At 33.6% G+C, this 13,066-nt stretch overlaps 1 protein-coding gene across 1 annotated transcript in view; it reads left to right on the top strand.

Annotated features, from left to right (window-relative positions):
• Nucleotides 1-13,066, top strand: part of CCDC30 (coiled-coil domain containing 30) — a 113,863-nt gene that overhangs the window by 69,924 nt on the left and 30,873 nt on the right. The window contains exons 9-10 of the mRNA XM_011377981.2: nt 3,787-3,996; nt 9,626-9,780. Coding sequence (XP_011376283.2) covers nt 3,787-3,996; nt 9,626-9,780 — 365 coding nt within the window. The remainder of the gene's footprint in view (nt 1-3,786; nt 3,997-9,625; nt 9,781-13,066) is intronic.

The following is a 13,066-nucleotide window of genomic DNA, read 5'->3' as shown; positions in this document are numbered from 1 at the left end:
TACTGTCAGACTTTAAAATTTTTGCTAACCTGGTATATGTGTATAGTTGTAGCCCCTTGCAGTTTTAATGTGCATTCCCTGTTTACAAATGAAGTTAAACAGCTTTCTATGTATTTATTTGTCATTTGAGTTCCCGTTTTGTGATGTGCCTATTCAAGATTTTGTCAGATTTTCTTTTGGGCTCAATATTTGATGGAAGAAATCTTTTCACTCTAGTCTTGTTCTAGGATATCTTGGCTATTCTTGATCATTTGAAATTCTATATATATTTTATCATCAGTCTATCAAGTTACATGCATATACCTACATGCACCCACACACAACCTTTTGGGATTTTAGTCGGAATTACACCAGATCTATAGATAAATTTGGGCAGAATTTAAATCTTTACAGTATTGACTCCACTAATTTATGAAATATGTATATGTATTTATATTTAGGTCTTCCCTAATTTCTTTCAATATTATAATTTTCTTTGTGGATATCTTATACATCTTTTGTTAGACATATTCCTAGGTGCTGATATTTTCCATACTATCATAAACGGTAACTTTAAAAAGTTTTTATTTTCTAACTATTGATAATGTATAAAAATGCAATATTTTTCTATTAAAAACTTTGCCATACTTTTAAATTAATTCTTATAATTTATGTTTACATTTCTTTGGATTTTCTATGCAAGCAATAATCTGAGAATAAATATAATTTTCTTATTTCCCTTCCAAATGTTACATCTTTCATTCTTTTTATCTTGTTCTTTGCAGCATCTAGTTCAGTGCTGAATAGAACCATTGATAATGGGTATCCTTTTCTCATTCCCAATCTCAAAGGAAGATCTCTCAAATTTCACCATTTAGTATGTTTTTGTAGAGTCTGTAAATAGACATTCTTGCTCACATTAAGAAATTTTTTTCCAGTGTTAAGTTGTTCAATGTTTTATAATAAGTACATGTTGAATTTTATCAACTTCTTTTTCTGCATATTTTGAGAATATAAGATTTTTACAATTTTATGCCTAATATGGTGAGTTATGTTGACTGATATAATGTAAACCCAACTTTGCATTGCTGGCATAAACCCAACTTCAGCATAAATTACTATCCTTTTCCTACATTGCTGATTTTGGCTTGCTAATATTTCTTTAGGATTATTTATAAATGAGACGGCTTGTCATTTTCCTTTTTTGTAATGTTCATATCAAATTTTGATATTATGGTTATCATACCCTCTTCTTCTATTCTCTAGAAGAGTTTGTGTAAAATTGCAATTATTTCTTCTTAAATAATGATAAGAACTCATCTCCAAATCCATCTGATTCTAAGTTTTCTTTTGGGAAGATTTTAAATTAATGATTCAATTTCTTAATAGTGATAAAAATCCACATTTTTTATTACTTCTTGTATCAATTTTGGTATATTTTACTTTCTAGAAATTTTTCCTTTTTGTTTTAATTTTTAAAATTTTTACATAAACTCATTCATCAATTTTTAAATAGAGCAATGGTCCTTTTTACTTCTATGATACTATTTACCTATATACTTTGTTGCTTTTCTCTTGATTATTCTCAGTTTATCTATTATTAGATTTTTCAAAGAACCAACTTTTAGCTTTGTTGATCCACTCCTATAGTATTCTCTTTCGATAAATAAACAATATAAAGGTATTTCACAATTTAGAGACAGTATAGTGTGGAATACTGGATTAGAATCAGAAAAATCTGTATTCAGACCTTGGCTCTATCATTTGCCAACTACATTTGAGATTCAATTTTTCCATTTCTAAAATGAAATAAAATATCAATTTCATAGATATGAAAGCCTAACAAATGTAAAATAGTATTATTACTTTCTGTTTTAGATATATACTTCAAATACAGTGGATATTCTGATTCTTGAAGAACAACAGTAAACTTGTAGTAGATGTTGTCTATGTGTCTGGCTCTATTCTTGATGCTTTGGTTCTTTGTTTTATTTATGTAACTTCACAACTGTCCTATGAGATTATCCCCATATTACAGATAAAACTGAAGCTCAGAGAGGTTGAACATTATTAACTTTTAGATTCACTTGATAAAATCTGATTGGTTAATACACATAAGTCACAAGTAGAGGAGATTATAGTTGTAATCTTTATTCAGTTAAAAAGCTTTGAGCCCAAGAAATTCTCTTTTACATAAGTAAAAGTAAATTCTGTCTCAGCATTTTTGTCTGTGAGGCCTACCTAGTATGTCCATTTACCAGATTCTACTTTTTCTTAAAATGTCATTCATTCATTTATTTGTTCAGTAAATACTGATGAATCATCTATTCTTAGGCATTTTGATAGGCCTCGGATACTGAGAAGTGAATAAAACACGTAGTCCCTGTTCTCTTGGAAGTTAGAGTGGGGAAAGAGAATATAAACAAGTAGATAAATACATGTTTAATTATAAATTGGGATGAGTTCTATGAAGGAAATAAATGTGGTGCAATAAGTAAGGAATAAGTAAGGAGACCTCTTCAAATTAAATGATCATAAAAGTTGTCTCTTACAAAGTGGCATTTTAAGCTAAGACCTGGAGAATAGCAGGAGCCAACTAAACAGTGAGGAGGGGAACAGGAAAGCATTCCTGGCAGAAGGAAGAGTGGAAAGAGTTTAGTGTGTTGGAATCTCTAAATAGAAACCAGTGTGGCAGATCAGTGGAAGAAGAGGGAATGACTAGATGATTTTAAAGGTTAGCAAGGGCCAGATCATACAAGGCCAGGCAAGCTGCTGGGATTTGTTTCCAGAGTGATGGAAAGCCACTGGAATATTTAAGCAGGGGAGTCAAGTAGTTCAGTTTATGTTTTTAAAAGAACACACTGGCTACCGTGTAGGGAATAGATTGGAAAGGAGTAAAAATGGAAATGGCAGGACCAGTGTTGGGGCTATTGCTATGGCCCAGGCTAGAGATGATATTGATCTAGACTAGGGTGGTAACACAAACGACGCAAATGGATTGATGCAAGATATATTGTGGAGGTAGAGTGACAGCGTGTGCCGAATTGGCTCATGATGGAAAAGGAAGACACAAGGACAACTCTCAAGTTACTGGCCTGAACGAAAGTTTGGATGGTTGCATGGCTTAACTTACTGAAATCAGGAAGACCGAGAGAAAAACGATTTTGGAGCTATGGGCAGAATTTTGGCAGTTACTTGGCATAAAGGTGGGTTTTAAATAATGAGAATGAACCTAAGGAGAGAATGATCCACTTTCAAGGCCTAGAATAATCCAATAATATTTAGAAGTTGAGTAGCATTAGAATAGTCTACAAAAGAGACCAAGAAGGACCAGCAAAGGCGTAAGTAAAAACAAGAAGAGTTTGGTATCACAAACTCCAAGAGAGGAGAACTATCTGAGATGGAGGGAGTGAATGCTACTTAGAGGTCAGTTGTCTGTTGGATTTACTTTGGCAATGGAGGAGGTCAGTAGTGACCTTGGCAAAAAAAAAAAAAAAAAAAAAAATGGTTTCATGGAGTAGCAGGAATGAAAGCCAGCTTGGGATAGATCAAAAAAGGATGGAAAATGTTTGACCATGTGTATGTAGTAACTCTTAGGAAAATCCCTTTGTCCAGCTGCCATCTGGCTAGATAAACTTTGGCAAACCTTACTAACACATGGCAGCTGCAGAGAGGTAATCGGCCACATGACATTGGTATTTGTCAGCTCTTGGGGGACTACACTCCTTTGAAAGCTGCTTATTCTGGCTCGCATTCACATTCATTCCATACCTATTTTTATCACTCTTATTTATTCCCCATCTCTAGATGAAAATTGAACTAAAGCAGGCCCAACAGAAGTTATTAGACAGTGCAAAGATGTGCTCTTCACTCACAGCAGAGTGGAAGCACTGTCAGCAGAAAATCAAGGAACTGGAGCTGGAAGTACTTAACCAGGCTCAGAGCACTAAATCACAGAAAAACCTACAGGAAAAGCTGTCTCAGGAGAACTCTAAAGTTGCTGATGCAGAGGAAAAGGTAATTATCCTCACGCTTAATAAAGAACATACGCTGGATACCAGTACAGAAATCCTGTTTCCTTGAGGATTTTAAGAAATGGATATGGTGCAAACTTGATATAATTCTAGGGATTTTCTTTACTCTTCCATGCTTTCTTCTTTCTTGACTTCACCTGATCCTATAATTCTAGTAAATCTTGTGGGTTTTGTTTTTTTTTTAATTACATGAACTTAAAAGGATGTTTCATTAAAGCAATAATATGAACTTAAAGAATTAACTGGGACCAAATGACTTTCGTTTTATACTTTCAAATTTTAGAAGGCTTATTCTCCTGTCATTTGGATTGGATGTTTATATGATTTTTATTTTGTAATTTTTGGAGGGATTTGTTTTGTGAAATGAACCATTTTGAAATATTGCACCTGCATTTTAGAATGCTTAACACCAGGTGGCAGTAGTATGTAGCAGTTACACATTTTGATCTGTGGGTTTGTCTTGAGTCAAATATTTTTAAAAAGTCATTTTATCAAACCATAGAAATATAAAACAAACATCAAAAAGTAAATGGCAGCAATATGAATTAAACTCAAAAGGCTAATGCTGAGCTAAAGAAGTCAGCATGAAAGAGTGCATACTGTGTAATTTCATTTATAGGAGGTTCAAGAATAGACAAAACTAAGCTATGGTGATATGTTAGTGGTTGTCTTTATGAGGGGTATTAACTATGCGGAGACATGAAGGAATCTTCTGTGGTGCTAGAAGTATTTTATATCTTGGTCTGGGGGGTAGTTACATAAGTAAAATCTCATTGAGTACACTTAAGGTATACACTCTTTACTGTATATGTTATTACTCCTTAAAAAAGTAATTGGTAAAATTGATAAAGATTAATAAAAATTTTAGATTTAGACAGTCTTAAATATTATTGGTGAGGATTCTGTGCAACAAGAACTCTTATTACTGACTGCAGTTGGAAGCATAATTAGTATAAACACTTTGGGAAGCAGTTTGGCACTGGTATCTAGTTAAGTTAAAGATGCATATTCTGTATACAACCCGACACTTATACTACTAGGCATAAATACTAGAGAAACTATTATACTGCACGCAAGTATCAGGAGACAGGAATTCAGTCATTTTCATAGTAACATAGTTCCAAACAGCAGAAAATTTGAAACAACCTAAGTGTCCACTGACATGAGATTGGACAAATAAATTGTATATTTACATAATAGCAATGTATATTTACATAATTACAACAATGAAAATGAATGCTGTACATGCTGTAGTTCAATATAATATTGAATAAAAACCATATCACCAAAAACGCAGTACGATTCCATTGATATAAAGATCAAAATAGCACAAATATAAACTGTTATACACACACACACACACACACACAGTTAAAAGAAAAAAAGGAAATGATTAATACAAAATTAAAGATATTCGTTTTCTCAGGTGGGGAAGAAGTGAGATAATTAACGAGGGTCACAAAGTAGATTTAAAAAATATTGGAAATGTTCTCCCAAAAAACAAAAGTTCTGGACCAGATCGCTTCATAGGCGAATTTTACCAAGCATTCAAAGAAGAATTATCACCTATTCTCAAACTATACCAAAAAATTCAAGAAGAGGGAAGGCTCCTAACTCCTTTTATGAGGCCACCATTACGTTGATTCCAAAACCAGGCAAAGACATTACAAAAAAAGAAAACTGTAGGCTGATATCTCTTATGAACATTGATGCAAAAATCCTCAACAAAATATTAGCAAACCAAATTCAGCAATACATTAAAAATATCATACACCATGATCAAGTTGGATTTATTACTGGGATGCAAGTTTGGTTCAATATTTGCAAATCAATTAATGTGATACACCACATTAAGAAATCGTAAGATAAAAACCATATGATCATATCAATAGATGCAGAAAAAGTGTTCAACAAAATCCAGCATCCATTTATGATAAAAACTCTCAGCAAAATGGGAATAGAAAGAACATACCTCAACATAATAAAGACCACATGTGACAAACCTATAGCTAACATCATACTCAATGGGGAAAGGCTAACCACATTTTCCTTAAGATCAGGAACAAGACAAGGATGCCCACTTTCACCACTCCTCTTCAACATTGTATTGGAAGTCTTAGCCACAGCAATAAAACAAGAAAGAGAAATAAAAGGCATCCAAATTGAAAAGGAAGAAGTCAAATTCTCATTATTTGCCGATGACATGATACTATATAGAGAGAACCCTAAAGATTCCACCAAAAAACTGTTAGAACTGATCAATGAATTCAGTAAAGTAGCAGGTTACAAAATAAATATTCAGAAGTCAGTGGCATTTTATACACCAATAATGAACTTTCAGAAAGAGAAATTAAGAAAACAATCCCATTTACAGTTGCATCGAAAACTATGAAATACCTGGGAACCAAATTAACCAAGAAGGTAGAAGACCTGTTTTCAGAAAATTATAAGTCATTGAAAAAAGAAATTGAAGAAGATACAAATAAATGGAAGCACATACCTTGTTCATGGGTAGGAAGAATCAACATTATTAAAATGGCCATATTACCTAAAGCAATCTATAGATTCAATGCAATCCCTATCAAAATACCAATGGCATTTTTCAGAGAACTAGAACAAATAATCATAAAATTTATATGGAGCCGTAAAAAAAACCCGAATAGCCATGGCAATCTTGAGAAAGAAGAACAAAGTTGGAGGTATCACACTACCTGATATCAAACTATACTACAAGACTACAGTAATCAAAACAGCATGGTACTAGCGTAAAAATAGATACATTGATCAATGGAACAGAATAGAGAGCCCAGAAATAAATTCACGCCTATATGCTCTCTTAATATATGACAAAGGAGGTAAGAATATACAATGGGGTAAAGACAGTCTCTTCAATAAATGATGTTGAGAAAATTGGACATATACATGCAAAAAAAAAAAAAAGAAACTGGACCATCTTTTTATACTATATATAAGAATAGACTCAAAATAGATTAAAGATTTAAATGTAAAACTCGAAACCATAAAACTTTTAGAAGAAAACATAGGCAGTAAACTCTCTGATATTGCTAACAGGAGTTTCTTTTCAGATATATCTCCTCAGGCAAAGGAAACAAAAGAAAAAATAAACAAATGAGACTACATCAAACTAAAAAGTTTTCGTACAGCAAAGGAAACCATCAACAAAACAAAAAGACAACCGACTGTTTGGGAGAAGATATTCGCTAATGATACATCTGATAAGGGGTTAATATCCAAAATTTATGAAGAACTCATACTACTCAACAACAAAAAAACAAACAATCCAATTTAAAAATGGGCAGACCTGAAAAAATACTTCTCCAAAGAGGAAATACAGATGGCTAACAGATACATGAAAAGATGCTCAAGGTTGCTAATCATCAGAGAAATGAAAATTAAAACCACAATGAGATATCACCTCACACCTGTCAGAATGGCTATCATCAATAAATCAAAAAACAGCAAGTGTTGGCAAGGATGTGGAGAAAAGGGAACCCTCATGCATTGTTGGTGAGATTGCAAATTGGTACAGCTGCTATGGAAAACAGTATGGAGGTTTCTCAAAAAATTAAAAATGGATATACCTTTTGACTCAGCAATTACACTTCTGGGTATTTATCCAAAGAAAACCAAAACAATAATTCATAAAGATCTATGCACTCCTATATTCATGGCAGTGCAATTTACAATAGCCAAGATATGGAAGCAACCTAAACGCCCATCAACATATATACAATGGAATATTACTCAGCCATTAAAAAAATGAAATCCTACCATTTGCAATGACGTGGATGGACCTAGAGGGTATTATGCTGAGTGAAATAAGTCAGGCAGAGAAAGATAGATACCATATGATTTCACTTATATGCAGTATCTAAGGAACAAAAGAACAAACTAATCAAAAACAGACACAAATATAGTGGACAATTTGGTGACAGACAGAGGGGAGCGGGGTTAGGAGGCTGAGAGAATGGGGTGAAGGTTTAAAGAAGTACAAATTAGTAGTTGATAGTTGGGCATGGGGAGCAGGCAGAGGGAATGCAGTTAGCATTAATATGATGGCTCAGTGGAGGGCCAGGGGAGGGAGGGAGCAATTGGGAGGATCATTTTGTGAACATTATAAATGTCTAACCAATGTACTGTATATGTGAAACTAATTTAAATAAATAAATTTATAAAAAATATATTGGAAATATTCTCTTTCTTAATTTGGGTGGTGGGTTCAAAGGTTTGACATATATCCTTGACAGAGAAGCCAATAGGGTGCTACTCTTATCTATATGGAGCAGCTCAAAAAACTTGACCTAGTCTCAAATGACTGGCTGCCCACTGTTATTGTCCTTGGATCATTCTGTATCTTTACCTCTCCTATGAAATGTGGGCTCTGCAGGGACCTAAGTACCAAGGCTTGGGGCTAATGTAGAAAGTCCTTCTCTTAGAAGAGGACTGCCATCCACTGGCATTCACAGAACGTTTGTGGGGAATGTGGCACCAAATCAATGTGAAGGATTCATTTTGGGGTCAGGAATATAATAAAGAAAGAATAGCTGTTCTGAAATCTATTCATTCAACAAATATTTTTTGTTGAATATTTTCGATATGCCAGTCATAAACTTAGGTAACAGAAGGTTTATAAAAAATTAGTAAACAAATTTAAAAGGAAATTTATCTCACAAAAAAAAAAATTTTAATGACAGTTTTAATCTAACACATAAATTTTAAAATAAAATATCTATCTCTCAAATTAATAAATCTCATTTTTAGTTCTACCACCTATTACTGGTGCTAGGCAATATGCTAATAGGTACTCATTTGTAAGAGACTTCTACTTTGTTTTGAGATATTATCCATGAATGTAGCCACAGTGTAGGGAAACCAGACACTCTCACACATTGTTGTTAGAAGTGTACTTCGATTTAATACCTATGAAGGCAATTTGGCATTAGCTATCAAACAAACAAACAAATAATAACCTTTACCTTGACAAATCCACGTCTCATAAGGTATTCTGGAGACATCGTTTGTAATAGCAAGATTGGAATCAATCTAAATGTCCATTAGTAGGAGGCTAGTTAAGTGATAGTGTACTCTTATAGTGGAATGGCATGTAGCTGTAAAAGAAAAGACAATTATCTATATAGATGTATAATATGGAAAAATCACTGAGTGTATTTTTATTAAAAAAAGCAAGGTACATGAGTATATGTAATATGCCATCATTTGTGTAAAAATGTGTGCCTGGGGAGAATTATAAAATATTTGTTTATATGTGCATAAATAAATCTCTGGAAGGGGGCTCAAGAAACTAATAGCGGTCATCTATTTGGTGGAGGAAGACAGGATGAGATGCGACGGAGACTTTTCAGTATATAACTTTGTTTACAGACACACACACATTTAACTTTGTGAAGGTATTATATATTATGAAACTTAAGTAATTTATTTTAAAATAAAAATAAATCTAGCCACACTCTTTAGATCGAATTTCTTTGTTAGCCCTACACTACTACGCTTGTTATTTATATGGTATTTTCCAAATTGGAAAATAGGGCACGCTCTTCTTAAAGTTTTATTTGTAAACTTTTTCATTCAAGATTTTGGATCTGCTGCAGAAATTAGAGCATGCTCATAAAGTCTGTCTCACAGACACTTATATTTTGGAGAAGAAGCAACTACAGGAAAGGATTAGAGAAGCAATGGAAAATGAAGCTAAAACAAAGCAACACTATCAAGAAGAAAAACAGAAGAGGTAAGAAGAGCAAGATGTCAGTTTCCTGTGAGCTAACCATGACTGGGTTTACCAGCAGTGTCAGTTTACCAATGTGTTTCCTCGGTGTCCCCACTGATGTAAACTCAGTCACACAACTTCTTATATGTCATACTTATCACACTGTATTTTGATTATTTCTTTTCTTGTTTGCCTTTCGTACTAGAGTGTGGGGTTCTTAATGGCAGGTATTATTTCTTGTTTGGGGACACACTTGATACACCAGTAAATTTTCCTGAATGACTGGATTGCCCAGGAAATATGATATTCTGGGATTTGTTTTTCTAACTCTAAAATGATTGGCGCAAAATGCAGACTAGAATGAAGTTGGTATTTTGTATTTGTCAGCTGATTTTCTTCAAAAAATTTCCAAGTACTTTACGGGTACCTTATTCATCAATAAGCTGCTACCAGTTAGGAGCTATTTTTTTTTCTAAAATTATGATTATCATTTGGATTTTTACTAAATCATCTTCTCAGATCCCTAAACTTAAGTATCATTCACAGTGATTCACATGTATTTTAAGAAAAATAGTTTTAGTCACTGAAAAGATATACAGACTTCCACATATACCATAAAGTTCAGAAGCTTTCTTTCAGTTCTAGTTAAAAGTTCTAGCATAGGGCTTGACACTCAATAGGTACTCAGTAAATATTTAGTGAATGAATGAATGTTTGAGTAAGTGAATAAATGAATGTACAAACAAATAATTGATTCACTCAGTGAGGTACTGTAAAAAATACTTGTCTCGCTGTTACTTTTAGCAGGATGGCATACTATCCTCCTGTTGTAATACTACTGGATCTGAATAAACCAATAAATATACCTTTTAAAGCATTGCTCACAAAGCAATAGAAAGCCCTAAGGGCAAAAATACAGTGAGGTAAAACAAAAATGATAAATGATAAACAAACTCCTATGTCAAGGGGCAAATAACAGTATCAACCCCGGTTAAAAGAATAAACTGAGGAAGTTTGCCACAAGGTGAGATAGTTGAACTAGAGACTCTAGTACCTGGCTAGGAATTTTGAAGAAACTAAAATATTCCCCAGTAGGCATCCCCCTGGCTTCTTAACTAAGAAAATCCAAATGATCTATGGAGGAGAGCAACTCCAATTTAGATACTGAGGATTCTCATATGTTAAGTTTAATCAAATATGTGCCGACAATCGAAAACCAAGTAACACAATGAATAAAAGTCAACAGAAACAACAAACACCAAATTTATAACCCGGTGAAGGTTTAAAGAAGTACAAATTAGTAGTTGATAGTTGGGCATGGGGAGCAGGCAGAGGGAATGCAGTTAGCATTAATATGATGGCTCAGTGGAGGGCCAGGGGAGGGAGGGAGCAATTGGGAGGATCATTTTGTGAACATTATAAATGTCTAACCAATGTACTGTATATGTGAAACTAATTTAAATAAATAAATTTATAAAAAATATATTGGAAATATTCTCTTTCTTAATTTGGGTGGTGGGTTCAAAGGTTTGACATATATCCTTGACAGAGAAGCCAATAGGGTGCTACTCATATCTATATGGAGCAGCTCAAAAAACTTGACCTAGTCTCAAATGACTGGCTGCTCACTGTTATTGTCCTTGGATTATTCTGTATCTTTACCTCTCCTATGAAGTGTGGGCTCTGCAGGGACCTAAGTACCAAGGCTTGGGGCTAATGTAGAAAGTCCTTCTCTTAGAAGAGGACTGCCATCCACTGGCATTCACAGAACGTTTGTGGGGAATGTGGCACCAAATCAATGTGAAGGATTCATTTTGGGGTCAGGAATATAATAAAGAAAGAATAGCTGTTCTGAAATCTATTCATTCAACAAATATTTTTTGTTGAATATTTTCTATATGCCAGTCATAAACTTAGGTAACAGAAGGTTTATAAAAAATTAGTAAACAAATTTAAAAGGAAATTTATCTCACAAAAAAAAAAATTTTAATGACAGTTTTAATCTAACACATAAATTTTAAAATAAAATATCTATCTCTCAAATTAATAAATCTCATTTTTAGTTCTACCACCTATTACTGGTGCTAGGCAATATGCTAATAGGTACTCATTTGTAAGAGACTTCTACTTTGTTTTGAGATATTATCCATGAATGTAGCCACAGTGTAGGGAAACCAGACACTCTCACACATTGTTGTTAGAAGTGTACTTCGATTTAATACCTATGAAGGCAATTTGGCATTAGCTATCAAACAAACAAACAAATAATAACCTTTACCTTGACAAATCCACGTCTCATAAGGTATTCTGGAGACATCGTTTGTAATAGCAAGATTGGAATCGATCTAAATGTCCATTAGTAGGAGGCTAGTTAAGTGATAGTGTACTCTTATAGTGGAATGGCATGTAGCTGTAAAAGAAAAGACAATTATCTATATAGATGTATAATATGGAAAAATCACTGAGTGTATTTTTATTAAAAAAAGCAAGGTACATGAGTATATGTAATATGCCATCATTTGTGTAAAAATGTGTGCCTGGGGAGAATTATAAAATATTTGTTTATATGTGCATAAATAAATCTCTGGAAGGGGGCTCAAGAAACTAATAGCGGTCATCTATTTGGTGGAGGAAGACAGGATGAGATGCGACGGAGACTTTTCAGTATATAACTTTGTTTACAGACACACACACATTTAACTTTGTGAAGGTATTATATATTATGAAACTTAAGTAATTTATTTTAAAATAAAAATAAATCTAGCCACACTCTTTAGATCGAATTTCTTTGTTAGCCCTACACTACTACGCTTGTTATTTATATGGTATTTTCCAAATTGGAAAATAGGGCACGCTCTTCTTAAAGTTTTATTTGTAAACTTTTTCATTCAAGATTTTGGATCTGCTGCAGAAATTAGAGCATGCTCATAAAGTCTGTCTCACAGACACTTATATTTTGGAGAAGAAGCAACTACAGGAAAGGATTAGAGAAGCAATGGAAAATGAAGCTAAAACAAAGCAACACTATCAAGAAGAAAAACAGAAGAGGTAAGAAGAGCAAGATGTCAGTTTCCTGTGAGCTAACCATGACTGGGTTTACCAGCAGTGTCAGTTTACCAATGTGTTTCCTCGGTGTCCCCACTGATGTAAACTCAGTCACACAACTTCTTATATGTCATACTTATCACACTGTATTTTGATTATTTCTTTTCTTGTTTGCCTTTCGTACTAGAGTGTGGGGTTCTTAATGGCAGGTATTATTTCTTGTTTGGGGACACACTTGATACACCAGTAAATTTTCCTGAAT

Source organism: Pteropus vampyrus, unplaced genomic scaffold (assembly GCF_000151845.1).
Source record: "Pteropus vampyrus isolate Shadow unplaced genomic scaffold, Pvam_2.0 Scaffold326, whole genome shotgun sequence".
Classification (NCBI taxonomy): domain Eukaryota; kingdom Metazoa; phylum Chordata; class Mammalia; order Chiroptera; family Pteropodidae; genus Pteropus; species Pteropus vampyrus.
The sequence above is the reverse complement of the archived record's forward strand: the minus strand, read 5'-3'. Positions and strand labels throughout refer to the sequence as shown.